Below are 22,516 nucleotides of genomic sequence, written 5' to 3' on the forward strand. Positions count from 1 at the left end.
TTTATTTTTCGGGCCAGGCTCAAGTATGTCATTGGCCCGGCTCATGCCCGAGCCCGTACAAAGCCTAAATTCAGACCTAAATTCAAGCTCAAATTAATTTATTTTTGTATGTTGTTATTTAGAAGGATAATGAAAAAGTAAAGGACATATTAAAATGGGTTTAACTGAGACTAATGTATCATATATCATTTACTTGTGTTATAAGAGAAAGCCCAACTTTTAGCTAGGACATTTATTTGTGAAATAATATTATGAAATTTTAAACTTTAATCGGCTTCGGGCAATATCTATTTTTGGCCCAAACGGATAATTCAAGCCGGCCTAAGTGGATTCAGGCCAGGCTTGGGTCTTGGCTCGAGCATAGATTATTCAAAAAATTTTGAGCCTTAGTCCAACCCAAAGCTCGAAAAAAAATCCCAGCCCAACCCACATGGAGCCTTACATGCTATCCTTTAGTTTATGGATTCAACCTTGATATCCCATAGTCGGAATATTACCAGGAACAAAGAGTATTAAAAATGTATAATATATCATTTACTTGTGTTATAGAAGGGAGCCCAATTTTTAACCAGCTTATTTACTTATGAAGTAATATTATGAATTTTTAAACTTCAATCAAGTTCAATAATATCTATTTTTAGCCCAAATGGATAATTCAGGCTAGCCTAATTGGATTTAGGTCGGGCCCGGGTTTGAGCATGGGAGTAGATTATCCAAAAAAATTTGGAGTCTTACATGCTATCCTGTAGTCTATGGATTCAAGGAATAAAGAATATTAGATTTCAATTGTACGGTAGAAAAGGTGTGACAAAATATATTACCAGGAATGAAGGGAATTAAATTCCAATTGCACGGTAAAAAAGGTATGACAAAAGATATAATAATACATTACAGCAATAAAAGAAAAGCTTTATAATAAAAAACAATAAATTGTAGTAACTTTGAAGGTCCCACCGAGAGTCGAACTCGGGCTATTGGATTCAAAGTCCAATGTCCTGACCACTAGACCATGGAACCCATATGAACCTGAAGTTATAGTGAAATTTCTGAAGACCTAATGATAAAATTTACCTTTTTTTTTTTTAATAGATTAGAGAAATCACACAAGGTTCATATGAGTACATCCAAAAGAGTTAGAAATACAACATCTCAAAAGAAAGGTTGCATGATCGTACACTCTGCCCACAATACATCATCAGAGTGTTATATTAGCAAAGAATGCAACCCAATCCAGAGCTCTATTGCCCTCATAGTAGATATGACTAACCTAAGGACAACCTCTAGATCCAACCAATCACATAGTCAAGTCACCCTTCAGATGGATGAAATCAACCCTTAAGCAAAGTGTCTCATAGCTAATGCCTGCCCAAGCAGCCCTCAACTTGGCTCCAAGGATGATGGTGTCATGAATCTGATTCCCTCCACCAATAATGAGTCGAGAATTAGGGCTTCTAATCATAAATTTGATGCCTCCTCTATTATCACTTTTAAGCACACTACTATTGATGTTAACTTTGAGGAAGCCTGGAGATGGGGCTCCTAAGTGATGAAAGTCATTTTGATCGCTGTATGAGCTGAGGTGGAGTCCCAAATGTCCTAAGCTGTCACAAACTCTCTAATGAAAGGTGAGTGGATAACTTCTGTTGCTTAGATAATGACCCTCTCTAATATGAATTTCGGTGGTTGATTATATTGTTCTAAAAAACTCAGACGTTCCTAGCAAACCAAATATGGTAGGCCAAATATGCAATTATAATACCCTGGGGTCTAATAGATGGTCTACTCATGCAATCCCTTGGGTAAGTAAGGAAGGTCCCAACTAGTATTCATGATTGGAGGAAAACCAAGGAGGTATGAAGGAGTCCCCACAGCAGACTCTCTTTAATTGGCGTGGCATTGGGTCGATTGAAAGATATGCTAAAAAATGCACTGTGCCATAATACCTTCTTTATTTGCAACTACGATAACAACGCACAAGGTGATCAAATATCTCATTGATAGTCTGGTTCGAGTCAGTATTGCATTTGTAACCCTATTGCCAAATTAATGGAGCTAAAAATAATTACACAGCGTAAAGATTTTTTTATTTATAGAGGCATAAACCATCTTAGATTCTTTTCAAGGCCTTTTTTTTGGTGAAAATTGCTTTAAGGCCAATGTCAACTTGGATCTCTATTAGAAATTTTCGTATTTGCAGCCTTTAGATTATTAAGAATAGTGTCATAGTTTAAGGTTCCTCGGGTATTGCTTATTCAAGTGGGTAAAGGGATCAAGCTTGAGCTTGTGTTATTGGGCTTAGGCTAAACTTGAACACGCCTAGTCAAAGTTAAGCTGCACTAGGCAAAAAATCAACGAGAATTAAACTCACCATGTTTGCAATTTTATATTATTTTGGAAAAAAATAAAAGAGGTTATATATTACGGGCTTCATCATAGTGACCTAATTCATCAAAAGAGGAGCAAATTATAAATTGTTATAAATAAAACCAGTTCATAATACAATTCAAGATAACACAAAAATTCAAGCAAATCTGAAATGTTATATAAAATTTTGATCAATATATTCCTAGATATCATAGATTATTTCACGAAGCTCCCTTTGACTCTTAAAAATGCTTGTGCATTATTCCTCTCCCCTATGTGTTGCTAAAACTATACAAACCCATTGACAATTATTTTATCAAATCAAAAATAAAATTTAATAATATTGGAAATGTGGGCATTAATGAGTCCGGCAATTATATATTACATGATTAAAGGCATAACTCTTCGAAAAACACTAGCGTCCACTTTTAACTAGGGATGCAAATGGGTCGGGTCGGGTCCTAGGTGACCCCGATCCAACCCGGTTTTTTGTTCGGGTCCCAATTTTGGACCCGGACCCGACCCGGTTGAAGATCGGGTTGGGTCGGGTCGGGTCCGAGTCGGGTTCGGGTCGGGTTCGAGTCTGATTCGGGTCGGGTTCGGGTCCGATCGGGTCTAATTTTTTTGTGCTTTTGGAAAAAAATTTGGGCAAATCTAATTTGGTCATATCATAATTATGAGGTGCTGGGTGACCCATGACTTGAAAGACTTGCAATTGAGCTCCAGTCAGAACAGATGACCCATGACCTACTAACTAAGTCGGTCTACAAGCCAAATTTCATATCACACTATTTTTTATCTGTATGACTGATTGGACGGAACTCGGTGTCTCCCAGCTCCCCTCTCACGAGGACAAAAAAAATCCCAGACCTTCTTCCAAAATCCAATTCCATTACAGAAAACTGGCACATGACCCATATTCAGTTGCAGTGTTTCCTCACTTTCTCCCTTCAAAGTTCAAAAGTTAAAAGAAACAAAAACCAAAAAACAGAAGGAAAAAAAAAAAAAAAGGCAGCTACCGAGACACCAGAGGTCTCAACAGTGTAATAGATCGAGAGAGAATCCTGACGGGCCGACGTTCCTTTGGATTCTGTGAACCTATGCTTGTTGCTAACTTGCTATCCTCCCACACTGACCAACAGTACCACAACCCACGCCAAAAAAAAAAAAGAAAAAGAAAAAAAAAGACTTTCTTTTGCTTTTCCTCTCTCTCTTCGGGTCCATTCGGGTCGGGTCGGGTCCGTTTGGTAAACCCAGACCCGATCCAGAAAATGATTCGGGTCCAATTTTAGAACCCGACTCGGACCCGCGGGTCCTAAAATTCGGGTCGGGTCGGGTCTATGCGGGTCGGGTCGGATCGGGTCACGGGTCGACCCGACCCATTTGCAGCCTTACTTTTAACAGAGAACCGGTTGAAACCGGGCAATGACCAAAAGAGTACCTAATAACTAGTAAACAAATTTACAAGCAAATTGAAGTGAAACCTTGAGGCTGCAGGTAGTTATACAATTCTCGATGAATCATAAAGATAGATAGCTGTCAAACATTAATTCAAAATCGATGCACCATGCAAAATGCGATGTATATATCCTATTTTGTTTGATAGCCATTCATTTTTATAAGTAGATGATGTAGCATCCATCAAAACCGAACAACTCTGTCTTCGGTGCAAAATGCACACCGTAGAACTGAACCCATATTACAAAGCGTTAGCTAAATCCATAAGGGCTCGTTTAGTTCGCGGGAAAAGGAAGGAGGAAAGTGTGGTCAACGGAAAAGTAATCAGATGCTTCTTATTTGGTTGGAGTTTTCAAAAGAGAAAGATGGAAAAGTTGTATTCCCATGGAAATATGATTCCCACATTTCATGGAAAAATCTTTTCCATGAGAAACATGCGAAAGTTACTTTCCCATGATGCGGAAATTACTCCATTTTTATTTTTTTCCAAAAAGACTCTTCAACATTAAAGAAGCATTAAAGACTTAATTTTTATTAAGGGTATAATATAAATTACACAACTTTTCTGAAAAAGTAGATGGTAAACCAAACATAAGCACTTTGAAAATCTGTCACTTTTTTATGTTTAACCAAGCATGCCAAAAGTATATTTCCAAGCATTCTATTTTTAGGAATCTTCTTTTCAAGAATCATATTTTTTTTAAAAAAAATATTTTTCGCAAACCAATTTTGGCAGATTAGGAAGAAAAACCAAAATAAACTCCAACAGACATCTCCAGCGTCTCCCAACGGCGCCATACCCGCATCAAGCCTTCACGTCCCCCGTCACACCATCATCATTTACGGTACCAACTGCGAATAAGGCTGCAAATGGGTTGGGTCGACCCGTGACCCGATCCGACCCGACCCGCGTAGACCCGACCCGACCCGAATTTTAGGACCCGCGGGTCCGGGTCGGGTTCTAAAATTGGACCCGAATCATTTTCTGGATCGGGTCTGGGTTTACCAAACGGACCCGACCCGACCCGAATGGACCCGAAGAGAGAGAGGAAAAGCAAAAGAAAGTCTTTTTTTTTTCTTTTTCTTTTTCTTTTTTTGGCGTGGGTTGTGGTACTGTTGGTCAGTGTGGGAGGATAGCAAGTTAGCAACAAGCATAGGTTCACAGAATCCAAAGGAACGTCGGCCCGTCAGGATTCTCTCTCGATCTATTACACTGTTGAGACCTCTGGTGTCTCGGTAGCTGCCTTTTTTTTTTTTTTTTTTTCCTTCTGTTTTTTGGTTTTTGTTTCTTTTAACTTTTGAACTTTGAAGGGAGAAAGTGAGGGAACACTGCAACTGAATATGGGTCATGTGCCAGTTTTCTGTAATGGAATTGGATTTTGGAAGAAGGTCTGGGATTTTTTTTGTCCTCGTGAGAGGGGAGCTGGGAGACACCGAGTTCCGTCCAATCAGTCATACAGATAAAAAATAGTGTGATATGAAATTTGGCTTGTAGACCGAGTTAGTTAGTAAGTCATGGGTCATCTGTTCTGACTGGAGCTCAATTGCAAGTCTTTCAAGTCATGGGTCACCCAGCACCTCATAATTATGATATGACCAAATTAGATTTGCCCAAATTTTTTCTCTAATTGTTAGTTAGTAAGTCATGGGTCATCTGTGATATGCGACGCCCTCCCCTTCCCAGGCATCATTATCCTCGTCTTTATTTTCGTTTACTTCTCCTTCTACTTGTTCCGCAACGACCTCCGCCGTCACTTCGCCGGCACCCGCCTCGCCGTCCTCTTCGGCGGCGGCGGCGAGTCGGGGCGGCGTCGGCGGGGGGAGGAGGCGGGGCTGGACCCAGCGGTGCTGGCTTCGTTCCCGGTGGCTCCGTACGCCGCCGTGAGGGGAGTGACGGAGGGAAAGGGCGGGGTGGAGTGCGCGGTGTGCCTGGCGGAGTTCGCCGGCGGCGACGACGTGAGGGTGCTCACCGTGTGCTGCCACGCGTTCCACCCGGCGTGTATCGACCCGTGGCTCGCGGAGCATGCCACGTGCCCGGTGTGCCGGTCGGACCTGGAGGCGGTGCCGGACGAGGCAGCGCTCCGGGCGGTGATGGAGGCCGCCGGCGATAGCCACATCATCAACATCAGCGAAAAGGGGGAGGGGGAATCCGGGAGGCCGCACGTGGTCGGACGGTCGAGGGACGGGGAGGACGAAGCGACGAGGAGGTGACCGGGGTTGGAAATTTTTTACGAATTTAAAATATTTTTTTATACATTAGATTTTGTTCGCAGTGTATATATGATTTGAATTTTCTCATCGCCGCCGGTATTGCCGTGAATTGGTATGGTCTCACGGGGAGATGGGAATTCTTCCCCTTTCTTTTTATTTTTGTTGTTGGTTTTGTTGACTGAGGAGGGAGTGGGTTGAAGACTTCCGTAGCATAGTATCTTGGAGAGGCACATTTGTTCAAAAAAAAATCATATATTATATTACACATTGTTCAAAAAAAAATCATGCATTAGACGTGCCAATGAGGCTAGCACAATGCACTGAAAAGAAAGAAAGAAAGAGCACAAAGTTGTATCCAATTATCGATTATTTGTTATTACCCATTTATCTGAAATATGTGCCCATAAATAAACAAAAGAAAATATGCACAAGAAAGATTGAATCATGCAGCAGACAATTGCTTAAAACGATGATGCAACCAGGCAAGAAAATTAACCAATCATAGTTTTAGCAATATTTATCCTCTAATTAGTAAAAAATTCATAACTATGAAAGACTAAAGTTGCAAATGGGTCAAGTCGAACAGTGATCCGATCTGCATCTGACCCAATTGAAGACCCGTGAGTTGGATCGGGTTTAAAAATTAGCTCCAATCTAAATTCCAAGTCAAGTCCAAGTCTTGTACCTTTTTAGGTTGGCCTAAATTGTCACGCCCCGGATCCGGATCCGTGACACGGCCGTGCTATTGCCGACTATCGCCCACAGTAGCACGCAGCCTTATACAGGGGTAACAGGTAGCCAAAAGGATTCAAACTTATATATATATATATTAAAAGTTTGCAGTACAACCTTCAGGTTTTAAACCAAAAAAATACAGAACTTCTATGCTATTCAAATGTACAAAAGTATATAAGCTTCTCCAAAAATACGAAGCTCTGTAACAAAATAAAAACATATCTGATGGCGATCACTGATGAGGATCTGAAAGAAAACGAAGCATAAACAGATGTGAGCTACACGGCTCAGTAAGTAATCCTGCATAATCCTACCGGATCAACCAGTAGACTAAACATATAAATCAGGGTTTGAGAAGCTGACATGCATATTCATCTAATAATCATCATGGCACAATAAGTATGTGATTTAAACAAAGCAATCGTGCAAATCACAAAAATTTTCATAAAGTATGCATATGAAACCGTGCCCCCGGCATGCCGTGGTCCATTCTCTCGGATGCTACTGCGAAGTCCATTCGGCCACTGGCGGGGCCAGCTAGTCATTCTCGGCCACTAGCAAGGCCAGCGAAGTTATTCTCGGCCACTAGCAAGGCCAGCTCAGTTGCATTCGATCAGTAGCATCTTTGAAATTTCCATAATATATGCATATGAAACCGTGCCCCCGGCATGCCGTGGTCCATTCTCTCGGATGCTACTGCGAAGTCCATTCGGCCACTGGCGGGGCCAGCTAGTCATTCTCGGCCACTAGCAAGGCCAGCGAAGTTATTCTCGGCCACTAGCAAGGCCAGCTCAGTTGCATTCGATCAGTAGCATCTTTGAGCCATTACAGTGCCTCTTGGCTAGCTAAGACTTTACAAACTTACATGCATGATTAAAATATCAGTATCATCATGTCGCATACATAGCCATAGCTTCTGGAATCATGCAAGTTACTTATGCATTGTAACATATCATGCAAGAAACATATACACTTAAAATAAATGCTTAGGAAACATTAATAACATAACATGATCCATAACAGGATTAGGACAGGTTACTTACATTCTTCACTAATCATGCATACAATTCAAATTGTATATAAAAAAAACACTGGTTCATCTTATAAAACGTAATACAAGATCTACGATAGGATTAAGACAGATTACTTACAGCAAATTCGTTATCCAAAGTCTTGGTGGCAAATCGTTGATTCCTAAAAACCACATTATAGGAATCATATTATTCTCTATTTATTATAGAATTTGGTTCATCTTATCATGGACTTGCTTGGGTCCCAACCAAGGGTCTTAGCCCATTTTAATTTAGCCAATTTGAAGCCTTTGGTGTTCATTTAAAGCCACTTGGGTCCATATGGTTAATTGGGCTTTTTAATGACAGGGTTGGGCCTGATTTAAAACTAAGTCCAGCCTCTTTCAGCCAATTAGGCCCTCTGCCAATTTAATTAGCTTGGACTGGGCCTGATTTACAATTAATTGGGCCTGCTGGGATTACTATTGCATAAATGGGGGTTCAGGCCCAGCTCAATTGGGTTTAATTTAACCCATTTCATTCAATTGGGCCCGGTTCAGTTCCTATTGGGTTTGGATTTAGCCCAATCTACTTAATTCGGGTTCAATCAGGCTTGATTGGGTTCAGACTCAACACCAATTAGGCTTAATTGACCCGTTTAACTCGATTGGGCTGGAATCAATCCCTCATCGAACTTACCCAAATCGAATTAAAGGATTTAGGCCTAACGGGTGTCGGATCCGGACTCGGATCCGACCTGCTAGGCAGACCCGTTAAGGGCCTTTTCCAGGGGGTTCCAGAGGCTTCCGCCTCTTTCGCGCGCCCCTCTCCCTTCTTCGGCCTTCCTCCGGTCTCTTCGTCTCCCCCGCTTTCCGCCGAGGCCCTTCCCGGCCTCCTCCGCCTCCGGTCCCCTCCTGTTCCGGCCGAAGCCCCTTCTCGGCCGCCTTCCCTCCTTCGCAGTTGACCGGGGAGATGCTGCGCCCCCCGATCCATCGGCCGAAAGGGTTCTCCTCCCTCGGGCAACGACGGCGGGAGGCCGACCCCTTCTTCCCTTCTCCGAAGTGATGCCGGAGAAGAGGGGGAGGGCCGGGAGGCGAGGTCGGGGCCGGACCTCCTCCGGGGGTCTTCACCGGCTCCGACCACGGCTAGGTAAGGCCGTGGCCCGAGGTAAGTATTTTAATATTTTTTTTTTTTGTCTTTCTTCTTCTTCTGTTTCCCTCTTCCCCCTTTTTCCTTTTTTCTTGTGGGGGTCTCGCCACCACCTCTCGCCGGCGGAGAGGCGGGGGCGGAGGCTGGCGGCCTTGGGGGCCGCATTGGTCGCCGGCATGGCCAGAACCGGCGGCCCCCCTGGCTGCCCCTCTGCCCTAGGGCGGCAGCGGCCGGGGACTGTCACCCCGTAGGCCGAGTCCGGTTGGGCTCGGCCCGGGTGGCAGCTGGGCCTGGGCTTGGGTTTCCTTGGTCCGGCCCGCGGCCCGTGGGTCCAGCCCGCGGCCCGTGGGTCCGGCCTAGGGTTTTGTTGTTTTCTTCTTCTTGCCCGATCTTCCTCCTTGTGCCGGTGTGCTCCCCTCTGTTCCATGAATGGAACAGAGAGGAGAACACCCCCACCGAGGGGGTTCCTCCCCTCTTCTCTCGCTTTAGTCTACTGGCAGTGTGCTTACCTTGACTTGGCTGAGTGGAGTCGGGCAGTGACACTTTCTCGGCAAGTTCCCTCCTTCCTCCCTTGGGCTGCGGGGCACCTTCCACCTCCAGCTCTGGGATCTAGCTCTCTGGTTCAGAATATCAGAGGGTTAGAGGCTTAGGAGGGTGTATCCAAGATTAGGGTTAGCAGGGCTTAGGTCTATAAAAACTAAGCTTGTGATTTGACCCCAAGGAGAGGTGGCACCCTCTCCTTGCTCAGGGCTTTGGGAGCCACCACCTGCCCCTCCCTTCAGGCCAGCTCAGGGTTCAGCTGCCGAGGAGGAGGAGGAGGTGGCGGGCTCTGGTTGTGCATGCTTGTGGGGGTCTCTTCTTTGGCCATCTGGTGGTCCTGTCTTTTCAGCCATCGGGGAAGATGGCATTCCTATTCTTTCTGGGCCTGCTAACCCTTCACCCTGGCCCAATACCCTCAAACTGGGCCCTACAGTATTGGGCCCGGTCTGTATTGGGCCCGGACATTACATAAACCAGCCTATATATCATCTCGATCTAATTTGGTTAAAAAAAAAAAGAGTCTGACCTGATCAGAACTTGATCCGACATAGATTAAGAATCTAAATTATATAAACTTCATTTTTCTTCACTCTAAATATCTTTCCAGTTTATTAAATAAACTCTCATTTAAATTAATTCCTCTTTTTTGTCTCAATAAGTACATCTCCTTTTATTCATTTTCACTTAAATTGTACTTTTATGTTTCATTATTTATTTTGGTGGATTCAATGTCCTCATGTATAACAATATATATTTTAAAAATCATGGTTTATAAATTCAAACATAATTAATTACTTGGATAAAATAAAAATTTTGAAAAAAAATTCAAGTTTAAGTTGACTCTTTTTAATTTAATTTTATTTTTAAAATAATTTTATATTTAAATATTAATTATTATATATTTAGTTATAAAAAGAATAGCTAGATGCTTAACTAGAACTAGAAATTCAACATAGTCCTGAATAAAAGCAGAATATTTCAGATTGGATCTAGGTCATATTTCAGGTTAAGTCTAAAATCCTTTTCATGGATCCGGCTCAACCCTATACGATCAACTAATCGATTAGGTTCAAGTCCAAAATATGACTTGAAATATGAAATCAAGTCCGAATGGGGTCAGGTATCCATTTGCAGACCTATGAAAGACTTCTGGTATAGCTTGGCAATCATCCAAAGGTGCATGCATAATTAATAAAACATCAAAAGCATGCCATATCTTATGCCCCTTTATCACTAATCAGCTGCTATTGTTATACAAGTACATTGAATATTCTTTCCCACAACCTTAGGTTTTTAAATGATTTCAAAGTTTGAATAACTCAAGTAACTTTGTTTCCCACTCAGGGCTCGTTTGGTTCGCGGGAAAAGAAGGAGGGAAAGTGTGGTCAACGGGAAAGTAATGAGATGCCTCTTATTTGGTTGGAATTTTCAAAGGAGAGAGAAGGGAAAGTTATATTCCCATGGGAATGTGATTCCCACATTTCATGGGAAAGTCTTTCCCATGAGAAACATGGGAAAGTTACTTTCCCATGAGGCGGGAATCACTCCATTTTTACTTTTTCCCAAAAAGTCCCTTCAGCATTAAAGAAGCATTAAAGAGGCATTAAAAATTTAATTTTTATTAAGGGCATAATAGGAATTATATATAACTTTCCTAGAAAAGTGGATGGCCAACCAAACATAAGCACCTTGGAAATTTGTCACTTTCCCATGGTCAACCAAACATGCCAAAAATACTTTTCTAGGCATCCTCTTCCTAGGAATTTGTTTCCCAGGAATCATATTCCTAGGAAGAAAAATGCTTCCCGCGAACCAAACGAGCCCTCAAAAAATCTCCCTGGTTTCTGGAAAAATACTTTGTTCCCCCTGAAGGTCCTCAAACTGCCCTCAAACCAAAGTTTTTCAGGAACCCACAGAGGGCAAAGTTGGTACGATATTAAAACAACTCCTGAACTGTGTGTATTAAAGTACCCAAAACAGTTTCCACACCTTGCCGGGGAAGTTTGAAATGCATCGGCCTTCAAAAGTCGTGCATGCAGCAGAATTTTGATACGATGTTGGCCCGCTCCTCAAATTCATCCCATCCACCCATTTACGGCGCCACACCTAACGCTAAACCATTTCCTATTTGTGTATCCTCGAACAAACGGATAAGATGTCTCCATGGTAGTAAGGCAACGTCAGATCCTGCTCCCGCATAGATATTTCTATAAACCCGTTTCTTAAACCTGTGAGAAAAAAACTTCCGACACGGCTGCCCCCACGAAACCAAAATCCCGCCTCGACCGCCGCCTCCCCCGCTATTTATCGAGCGTGACACGGAGAAAGGATCCGACGGCCGAGAGGTCGGCGGCGGCAAGAGATCGATGACGGGAAAGGAGCCCGGACGGTGCCGGCGCCACCCCTGCGACCACCTCGGCCCCACTGCTGGCGGCGGGGTCTGCCCCTCCTGCCTCCGCCACCGCCTCCTCCCCCTCTGCCCCGACTGCGCCCAGCTGCGCCCCTGTCCTTGCTACACTTCGCCATCTCTATCCTCCTCCTCCTCCCCCTCCGGCACCTCCTCCGTCTCCTCCTCCTCTTCCGATCTCGCCGCCTCTGGGCGGCGGGGATCCGCCTCAGTGGTCGGCGGAGGGAGGCGTCCGCCGGCGAGGATGGAAGAGGGCGAGAGAGGGAATGTTCGGAGATCAAGTTCAGTCGGGGTTGCCGGCAACGTTCTTGTCGGCGGTGCCAAGGGTGGTGGTTTGAAGTGGCTGAATCGGGTCTTCTTGATGGCCGCTAGGGCTTTCGGGGGCCAAAGGAAGACGGCCAAGGTCTGCAAGGAGCAACCGGACACTCTCTGGCTCTGAAATGAGATCGAGAGGAGCGAGTCAAAAAAAAAAACGGGTGAAATTTCTCTAATTGTTAATATTTCACTACTCTGTGTATATCTTATCGTCTAGATTTTTTTTTACTTTAAACTTTTTCAAAATTCTTGATTTTTGTTCAATAAAATTGTGGGCCGGTTTGGATGTCTCGATAAAAAATCAGTGGGAGTTTGGTTCTTGGATAAGATATTTATCTGTATCGATGGCTGCCCTAAATTCTAAACCAAGAAGGGGACGCCGTCCAGCTCGCCTTAAGCTCAGTAAGAATTGAGTCGAATGAGATCGTGGTGAAAAGATCTGGTCACCTTCGAGGCTAATCTGCAAGAAGCCTACTTGCAAGAAAGTTTTCGGCGGAGGACCTTCGATGTTTAAATCAGAATAGTAGAGCAACATTATAAAACAAAGAAAATTTGTAAAGAGGAGTCTCCAAAATAAGCTTATTCTAGACTTCTCGGGCCACCCATTTATATAGTATAGAAAACTGATCCATTTTCTAATTTGGCGCGATGTGCCTTAACTATAAGGTAACAGTTGATTGCATGTTAACAACGTAATAATGGTCCCGCGAGAACAGTATGTGGCGGCAATTACGCCAATCGCACATTGACTGTAGTATCGCCATAACTACCGGTCTTTATTAGCAAGCAAAGTGGCACCTCAATTTTCACCAAACTTGCTCATCTCGGTTAATATCGAGGTCTAAATGTCTAATATTTTCTCCATCATTTGCCCCCCACTTTCGAGGTTGAACTAAATCTTAGATCGCGTGATGGAAGTTGTATCGTTATCTTGATCGAAGATAAAGCATTTAGAAGAGAGTTCTAATGCGTCGATTGATCTTTTCAAAGTGCTATATATCGGAGCTATCTCGAGATATTATTCTGGAGTTTTTCTGAGGCGCTATTAATGCGGCGATCTGGATGAATCGCACACATTGTATCCCAAGCTGGCATGTGTTTGAATCAGCTCGGAAAGTCGAAGTGTTGCTTTAATCAAGGTTGTTTACATCCCTATATACGGATAACACCCTCCTTCATTTTGTATTTCTTGCTTCTTTCGCAAATCTCCTCAATGGCTCGAGCTCTCTCCCGGGTGCTTTTGCGGCAAAATTCCTCCTCTTCAGCTCCAATGTTCTCCTTGGTTTCTTTTGATCACCTGTAGGTTTTTGTTTCTGATTGCTTGAATTTTTTCTTTTTTGCCCTTTTTCTTTTTTCTTTTCTCGATTTTCTACATCATAAGCGAGACTCAAATTGAGGTCTTAGTTGGGAGTCAGTCATCCGACCATTCTCCTTGAGCTCGATGATCCACACCTCTAAAAGAGGTCGAGCCCAAAGTCCACTCCGAGTCAAAATACAAGTCAGCCCTTACTTAAGAGAAGATGAACTTGCTCCGAGCTCAACATTTTATTCATCTCAAGTTCACTTTTGAGCTCGCCAGTCTCAAGGACCGAGTGACTGGATCTTCTCCTTCTCGGCTTGGCCTGTACGAGGAAAATCTCAAAGTCAAGCTTAGATTGTCTCTCCACCTTTTCATCGTTCAATTGATGAGAGTTTATAGCTTCATTTCGATCTAGTTAGTTTTGAGCTCTTGGCGGATCATCGTAGGTTTTCTTGTTCTCCCTTTCATCGTTCAATGAGGGTTTATAGCCTCATTCCGACCCAGCTAGTTTCGAACTCTTGCCGAGTCATCCTAAAGTTTTCTTGTACTCTGTTTGCTTCATAATATCTGAGCCTTAATTTTTCTTTTTCGGGATGCTTTACTTCTATTTATGGATAGAAGGAGTGATTTTTCATTGTTTTTCCAAACAGCCATGGCGGTTTGAAATTCTATGGATACCTTGGAGGTCTTGGAACCGACCTACCTTTATGATTGTCCGGTGATGATCAAGAATCTTTGGACACATAAATTGGAGATTCCTCTCCTGCAAGAATTGTTCAATATCCACATCTATATCCATTAAAAATTCCAGCGATCAAGGATTCTAAATCGGTCACAAGATCCAATCCAGCGTCCAACTCTTAATCCGGGGGACAGCACGTAATAAACAGGCGGAAGAAGGGAGAGGGCATTTGCGGCTCGTCATGGATAGGACGCTGGTGTTCGTGTACGGGACGCTGAAGCGGGACTTCCCCAACCACGGCCTCATCGAGGATCTCATCCGGAGCGGCGACGCCTCCTTCGTCGCCGCCGGTCGCACCGCCTCCAGCCTCCCCCTCGTCGTTGGGCCCTGGGGCATCCCCTTCCTCCTCCCCATCCCCGGCTCCGGCCGACGCGTCTCCGGCGAGCTCTTCGCCGTCTCCGCCCGCGGCCTCGCCCGCATCGACGACCTCGAGGGCACTCGCCGCGGCCACTACGAGCGCCTCCCCATCGCCGTCGTCCCCAACTCTGGCGGCGGACGAGACGAGGAGGAGGCGGCGGCGGAGGCGGCCGAGGCCGAGGCGTACTACGCGCACCGGAGCTACGCGGCGGAGATGTGGAGGCGGAGCGGGGAGAAGGGGCTCCGCGTGTATTCGGAGGAGGATGCGCTGGGATACTGTAGGCCTAAGGACCGCCCGCGGGGCACCACATTCCTCGGACAGATTCAGATCTTTCTCGCGTCCACTAATCAGTAAGGTTTAATTTGTATTTTAAAAATTGGTAAGGATTAATTTGGTTGCAGAAATTTACGTTGGTAAATACATTTTTATGTTGTTTTCTCCAAAAGCGCGGAGGCTTCTCGAGTGAAAAATGTCCGCATACATTTTTTTCTATTGCGTTTTTTACTTCCGCATAAAACCTCCACCGGACATGACGTAGATAAATACATTACGTCCGCATAACATTGGTTTATGCGGATTTGCCTCCGCATGGAACGTCTATGCGGACCTTACGTAGATCTTGTTTCCATGCGATCTTCTGTACGGAATTCGGCATATATAATTTATGCGGATGCTTTGTCCGCATAGAATATTTATGTGCAGGTGCGGACTTGCCGCATGTTTTGATGGCCTGGCTCGGATTCTGGTGCAAACGTCCGCATGTATTTTTCTACGCAGAAATACCTCCGCATAGAAAATTTATGCCCAGGTCTGTATATGCGTGTCCCAAACCGCTACCGCCGCTGCGGCAGCTTCCTCGAAGTCGCTGCCATTCCATCAGCTCCTCTGCCGATGCCGGACCCGTCCGCCGGCGGTCGGGTGGTTAACAGGTTGGGGACGCCGGCAGTGGCGGTCTTCTGGGCCTCCTTCGCGACGGCGATGGCGAGCTTCGTGCCGGAGTCGCGGCTTTGCACGGCGACGTCGGCGGCGGTATTGAAAAGGGTTGGCGGCATTCGCAGTTAGGCTCCACTTCTCAGTGCAAGAAAAAGACTTAGCAATCGGGTTTAAGCGTGATACATGGGTTCGAGGTGAGGCCTTGGCCTTGGCATGGTGGTTTCAAGTTTCAACGTGGTTAGTTCCGTAAGGACCTTGGTCTTGAATTAAAGCCTATCGACACCTTTAAACAATCTTGTAAAGACCTTATTCTTGAAATATTCACACAATTAGTATGCCAAATCTAGAGTTGTTTTTTTTTTTTGCTAAAGCCGATACACATCTAGTATGGATGAATCGTAAAAAGTCAAAAAATCATAAATCTTGGAGTGCTAGCTCCCTTTTCTCAACTCATATGGCCCCCCAGGGTGGTTGGTCACGTATGAAGCTACCCAATCTGCGATCCTATTAGCCTTTCTGTAAACATGCTTGGCTTGGAAAGCAACATCGCCACTCATCATGGCCCAAATATTTCGGAGCAAGGGTGGCACCCACCTGCGCCACTGGTGTCCCTTTGAATCCAGCCAATCATCGTGGTTGAGTTATCTTCAAGAAAAATTACTCTGACCCGCAGAGCACACAGTGCATAGCTCAATCTAGAGTTTTTTCAAATTTTAAGTAAAGGACAAGCCAATACCACTGCTTTATGGGGTATTTGAATTATTGGAAGGGTTGGAAAGGAGTTTCGTCAAAAAAATTATGGAGAAATTAATTCCCCACCCTTCAAAAGACCCTAGTATGACAATAAATCCCTGTTGACTAGTCTTATAACAACCAGTCCAATAATTTTAGTATGTTTAATTCCCGGTCCTTGAGAGTATTTTTATGAGACGAAAATACCCCTCCTCAAAGTACCCAGTTTTTGTCCCCAAACTGAAACTCACCTTCTTCTTCCCCCATTATGCCTTCCTATCCCCCGCCGTGGCCGATGACCACTCCCCCGTCCACCGCCTCGACGCCCTCCAATTCGCCGCCTCACTCCTAATCTTTCTCCTCGTCGCCGCCGCCCTCCTCCTCCCGCACCCCCTCACTCCCGACCTCCTCGCTTCCCTCGTCTTTGCCCTCCTCTCCGCAACCTCCGCCCACTTGGCCACCGCCTAGCAGATCTCCGACCTCCAGGCCAAGTTCGACTTCCTCTCTGCCGCCGTCTCCACCACCGCCTCCCTTGAACTCGACCTCCACCCGCGCTTCTTCTCCACCATCGCCGCCCGCGAGATGATCCGAAGGAGAAAGGGTCTCGGCCGTGCTCCACCGGCCATGTCACCGAGCCACCGCCGGCCTCGACACTCTTCCAGCGCCGCCGGCTTTGCGGGAGGAGAAGAAAGAAGAAAGAAGAAGAGGCATCGGGAAAAAGAGAAGAAAAAAGAAAAGAAAAAAAAGGAAAAATAAATAAATAAATAAATGCATAAATAAATAAAAATATATATGAATGAATGAATAAATAAATAAATAATTAAGATAATAAATAAATATATTTCAATAAAATAAAATAATAGATAACTAAATAAATAAATAACGATCCAGCACTCTTCCGGTGTCGCCAGCCTTGCAAGAGGAGAAGAAAGGAGGGAAGAGAAGAAAAAAGAAAGAAGAAGAAGCTTCGGGAAGAAGAGAAGAAAAAAGAAAAAAAAAGAAAAAAAGAAAAGGAAAGAAAAAGAAGAAAAGAAAAAAAGAAAAAAAGAAAAGAAAAATAAAGTTAACTTACTATTGCAATTAAGTTAGTAAGCTTGAATACAGTGCACACAGTAAAACTATCTCTGCGTGCCATTTTCCTCCATCTTGGGAATTCAATTAGAAAACAATAACATATGCTTAAATCTTGTATCACAGTTAGTACCTCATCTCAAACCTTTTTTGCTCCAAATTAGAAATTCAGTGTGTACGACGTTTTAGTATCTCACCTCAAACCTTATACATCAATGTCGGCATAACACCTTACTGTGTGCATAGTTAATTTAACTGTGTGCGCAGACAATTTATCTGTATGCCAAAATAATTAAATTGTGTACAGAGTAGAATTTACTGTGTGCACGGTTAATATAACTATGTTTTGGGGTAAAATAACAGTCTTGAAACATTTGTTTTAAATTCAATGCAATCTTCACAAGGGTACAATAGCGAGAGAAACAAGAACATATGCATACGACACATCCACTTTAAACCGATCTCAAAGATCTCTAAATTTTATGGCTTCTTGCCTACAAGAATAACAAGAATAAGAAAATATCTATGTACGGAATGTAGTCAAGTAGGAAGAGATAGTTTTCTATGTGTTGTAAAAGTTGATTGTAAGATGAGTGCATTTGCATTTTTTTGTGTCATATAACATTTAAACAGAAAATTAGATTATGTTGATTATGTTGAGATGATTGGCCAAATTTTCTACTTGCTATCATGCTCATTGCTCAGATGCTGAAATATAACTTATAGGTTCTCAAAAAGTGACTAAACTATGTGCTGGCACACACTTACAACACTGTTGCGGTAAACTTTAACGCGTGCAGCGTGTCATTTTGGAAATTCAGTTAGTTCCAGAATTTTAGAAATTGCAGCGTGCCAAAATCTAGATTGGCACATCCCAAAATGAAGTAGTGAACTCCTATTTTTGATGAGTAGAAGGTTTGGCAAAGTTTAATCACCGTTATTTTATCCCGAAACACAGTTATTTCAACTGTGCACACAGTTTATGATACTATACACACAGTTTATTTGTTTTGGAAAACAGTTATTTTGTCTGCGAACACAATAAATAAAACTGTGCACACAGTTAAACGTTATTAGGAAATTGTTGTAGAAGTGGTTGGGATGAGGTAGTAAAAGGGAATAAACACTCAATCTAGATTGGCACATCCCAAAATGAAGCAGTGAACTCCTATTTTTGATGAGTAGAAGGTTTAGTAATATTTGAACACCGTTATTCTATCCCGGAACATAGTTATTTCAACTATGCACACAGTTTATTTGTTGGAAAACACAGTTAAATTAACTGCGAACACAGTTAATAAAACTGCGCACACAGTTAAGTATTATTCTGAAATTGTTGAAAGTGGTTTGAGATGGGGTACTAAAACAGAGTAAACACTAAATCTACATTGCTACATCTCTTAATGAAATAGTGAACACCTAATTTTGATGAATAGAAGGTTTGGCAAAGTTTGAAGAATGTTATTCTACCCCGAAACACAGTTACTTCAATTATGCACACAATAAGTTCTACTCTGCACACAGTTTCTTTGTTTCCGAACACAGATAAATTAACTGCGAACATAGTTAATTAAACTGTGCACCCAGTTAAGTGATATTCAGAAAATGTTGCATAAGATGGCACGCTGAATTTTATGAAACTCCGATACACTTTTAAGCATAGGAATAATAGTATCTGAAACTGTAATACACGATTTAAGCATTTATTATTGCTTCCATGGAATAATTTCCAAAAATGGCACACAGAGGATTTTGAAACTCTAATACGCTTTTAAGGAAAATGGCATGCTGCAATTTCTGAAATTCTGGAACTATAATTATTGATATCCAAAATGATAATGGGACCTAACTAAATTTCCAAAATGGCACGCTCATTTTTCTGAAACTCTGTTACGCTTTTAAGCACTTGAACTATTTTGGCACAAGATTTAAGCTTACGTTTATGTTTCCTAATTGAAATGTGGAGATGGAGCAAAATGGCACGCTAAATTTTCTCAAACTCCGATACACTTTAGTTGTTAGATTTGTCGGTACTCTTTATCGTCAGTTTGGTGCCTGTTGATAATGAAAAGTTATGTACCTACTTTCAATTATCAACCATTTGGAGTACAGCCTTCGATTTTAAACAAATTTCCAAACAGAATTACCAAATTGGAGGAACACAAATTCAATTGGCACACTGATTTTCTGAAAGTGTGATAGATATTTAAGCATGTCCTGCTTATGTTTCTGTTTATAGCCTCATAACCATATTACAACTGTGCTGGCACAGTTTATGAAACTGTTTCAGAACCTATAATAAGTCATCATGATAGACATTTCAGTAATGAGCACGACAAGAAGCAGAAAAGGAAGCCAATCATCTGAACAAAATCAACATAATCATATTATCTGTTATTTTATTACACAAAAAATAAAAATGCACATATTTACATTCATCTTTTACAACACATTAGTCTAAGATCTATTTCTACTTGACTTCAGTCTAGACATTGATCAAAACTTATCAAATGCAAATGCACTCATCTTATATTTATGTGCCGTATGCATATGTTCTTGTTTCCCTCGCTATTTTACCCTTCTGAAGATTGCATAAGATTTAAAACAAATGTTTCAAGACTGTTATTTTACTCCAGAACATAGTTATATTAACCGTGCACACAGTAAATTCTACTCTGCACACAATTTAATTGTTTTGGCATACAGATAAATTGTCTGCACATACAGTTAAATTAATACTGTACACAATAAGGTGTTATGTCGGCATTGATGTATAAGGTTTGAGGTGAGGTACTAAAACGTCGTACACACTGAATTCCCAATATGGAGCAAAAACGGAGCAAAAAAGGTTTGAGATAAGGTACTAACTGTGATACAAGATTTAAGTATATGTTATTGTTTTCTAACTGAATTTTCAAGATGGAGAAAAATGACACGCAGAGATAGTTTTACTATGTGCACTATGTTCAAGCTTACTAACTTAATTGCAATAGTGAGTTAACTTAATTTTTCTTTTTTTTATTTTTTTATTTTTTTTATTTTTTTATTTTCTTCTTTTTGTTTCCTTTTCTTTTTTTTTCTTTTTTCTTCTCTTCTTCCCAAAGCTTCTTCTTCTTTCTTCCTTCTCCTCCTCCCTCCTTTCTTCTCCTCCTGCGAGGCCGGCAGCGCCAAAAAAGTGTCGGATCGTTATTTATTTATTTAGTTATTTATTATTTATTATTTTATTTTATTGAAATATATTTATTTATTATTTTATTTATTTATTCGTTCATTCATATACACACACACACACACTCATTTATGCATTTATTTATTTATTTTTCTTTCCTTTTCTTTTCTTTTCTTTTCTTTTCTTTTTTCTTTTCTTTTTCTTTTTTTTTTCTTCTCTTCTTCCCGATGCCCCTTCTTCTTTCTTCTTTCTTCTCCTCCCTCCTTCTCCTCCCGCGAGGCTGGCGGAACCGGAAGAGTGCCGAGGCCGGCGGTGGCTCGGCGACGTGGTCGGTGGAGCGCGGCCGAGACCCTTTCTCCTTTGGATCCTCTCGCGGGCGGCGACGGTGGGGAAGAAACATAGATGGAGGTCGAGGGCAAGGGAGGCGGCGGCGGAGACAGCGGCGAAGAGGGAGTCTCACTTGGCCTGGAGGCCGGAGCCGATGATGCGGAAGCGGAACGGGCACTTGCAGACCTTACGGGATGGCTTGGAAGTTGGAAGGAATAGGATTCAGAACAGGAAAAAAAAAGGAAAAATGAAGATGAAGAGGGTGAAGGGCATTATGGTCTTTTCATGAAAATTTATTATGCATTGGAAATGGTTATGGACCGGTTGTTAAATTTATGTTCAACAGGGATTAAACATTACGGTCCGGTCAAAAAATGGACCGGACATTAGTTCCCCCAAAAATTATTAATCGAGTGCGGCTACAATATTAATTAACTAGAAATTGCTTCGACTACGTAATTTGGTTTCATCATTGTCATTTCACTCCATAATGATGAAATATTAGCAAAAATTCTTAAATGGTTTGCTCTCTAGGAGAACCACTCCGTATGGACAGGCCAACGGGGCTGCAGATTGGGTGACCTCATACGTAGCCAACCATTCTGGAGACATTCTTTGGGTTGGAAAGAGTGAGTTGTCTAGTGCGCTCCGGATCTTTTTGGATGTATCCATACTAGAAGTATCCGGTTCACCAAAAACAAAAAAAAATAGTTTGCTCTCTTCGACTTCATTTCAATCAATTATTGCTCCATTTGATGGAGCCTAGCATGGTTGTTTTGTTGAACAATTGAACTATACTTGGACTGCAGTGTCCATGACATGCACCTCAAAGAAGGGTGGTGACAAATGAGCTAGGGGAAGCCGGAGATATATCCTACTCCCCTCTCCATGCAGGCTATAATCTTTATTTTGTGTAATGCACATATGCACGCATTTCATGCGTTAGTGCGGGCGTGTGAAGACGAATGAGTTTCGCAGGGAACTCATCAACAGGAGCGGCCCAATGTATTTGGGGGCCTAAGGCCGTTTTGTCTTTGAGGCCTTCCCTACAGTGGGCCGGCCTAAGGCGAATTCACAGGGGGCTTTTTTTTTTCCATTTTGTCTTTCAGGCATTTTCTGCGGTGGGCCTTCTTTGGGCCGGGGCCTTAGGCGACCGCCTCAGTTGCCTAAGGATTGGGCCGGTCCTGCTCATCAACTATCTCTATGTAGTTCTGGATAACTCCGGCTTGAAGTGGTATTGGTAACAGACAAATGGTTACGCTCCTACAAAATAAAAAGTGACATGAGAACAGGCATATGGTCGCTATCTGAGAATATATATGAAATTAAAACCCTTCATAAGCCATGAACCTCAAATATACATCCATCTCTTTCGTGATCACCATGTTATCCTACATCGATCCATAAACGTGGTCTTGTACACGCAAACCTGACGTAAACCTATTAACCATGTGCAGAGTATAATGGAGTGATCACTCCCTGTGGTGATGGATGGATATATATATCATGGATGGATCTGTGTAGTCATACCCCAACACAATACTCTCCACCCAAGCAACCTACCCAAGTTTTAGTTCAAACGGCAATGGATCGATAGACAAAGTGGAGAACCATCTGGCAACCGGGGCCTAGTTTTACCTCTCTTGAATGCTTGAAGAAGGAAATAGATTAGTTAGCTGCCATTGCAAACATCAC

General features: G+C 42.7%; 2 protein-coding genes and 1 non-coding gene across 4 annotated transcripts; 2 read left to right on the forward strand and 1 right to left on the reverse strand.

The window, feature by feature from the left end:
* Positions 1-945: 945 nt before the first annotated feature.
* Positions 946-1,017, reverse strand: TRNAQ-UUG (transfer RNA glutamine (anticodon UUG)). The gene has a single exon. It is a non-coding gene; the product is annotated as a tRNA-Gln (tRNA).
* Positions 1,018-4,037: 3,020 nt separating this feature from the next.
* LOC149751140 (RING-H2 finger protein ATL39-like) lies at positions 4,038-6,033 on the forward strand. Its single transcript, XM_089927681.1, has 2 exons — positions 4,038-4,142; positions 5,458-6,033. Exons 1-2 carry the CDS (start codon positions 4,038-4,040, stop codon positions 6,031-6,033), a joined length of 681 nt encoding a protein of 226 aa, XP_089783807.1.
* A 7,367-nt stretch (positions 6,034-13,400) lies between these two features.
* Positions 13,401-21,175, forward strand: LOC103706369 (putative gamma-glutamylcyclotransferase At3g02910). 2 transcript variants are annotated; one of them, XM_089927895.1, is made up of 2 exons: positions 13,401-14,939; positions 20,774-21,175. In XM_089927895.1, exons 1-2 carry the CDS (start codon positions 14,413-14,415, stop codon positions 21,108-21,110), a joined length of 864 nt encoding a protein of 287 aa, XP_089784021.1. In that variant the 5' UTR covers positions 13,401-14,412; the 3' UTR covers positions 21,111-21,175. The 2 variants fall into 2 exon arrangements, with proteins under 2 accessions (XP_089784021.1, XP_088568832.2); XM_088712706.2 differs by lacking the exon at positions 20,774-21,175 and adding an exon at positions 15,277-18,235 and having other exon boundaries at positions 13,734-14,939.
* The last annotated feature ends 1,341 nt before the right edge of the window (positions 21,176-22,516 follow it).

This window comes from Phoenix dactylifera, chromosome 16 (genome assembly GCF_051530095.1).
Source record: "Phoenix dactylifera cultivar Ajwa chromosome 16, Ajwa_hap1_PhDact_Kaust_v1.1, whole genome shotgun sequence".
Classification (NCBI taxonomy): domain Eukaryota; kingdom Viridiplantae; phylum Streptophyta; class Magnoliopsida; order Arecales; family Arecaceae; genus Phoenix; species Phoenix dactylifera.

Excerpts from the sequence above, each read along its gene's own strand:
- LOC103706369 (XM_089927895.1), top strand. The coding sequence starts at position 14,413 with ATGGATAGGACGCTGGTGTTCGTGTACGGGACGCTGAAGCGGGACTTC. Across the intron at positions 14,940-20,773 it reads TTTCTCGCGTCCACTAATCA|GCTGGCGGAACCGGAAGAGT; the intron begins GTAAGGTTTAAT and ends TCCTCCCGCGAG.
- LOC149751140 (XM_089927681.1), top strand. The coding sequence starts at position 4,038 with ATGCACACCGTAGAACTGAACCCATATTACAAAGCGTTAGCTAAATCC. Across the intron at positions 4,143-5,457 it reads AAAGTGTGGTCAACGGAAAA|TTAGTAAGTCATGGGTCATC; the intron begins GTAATCAGATGC and ends TCTAATTGTTAG.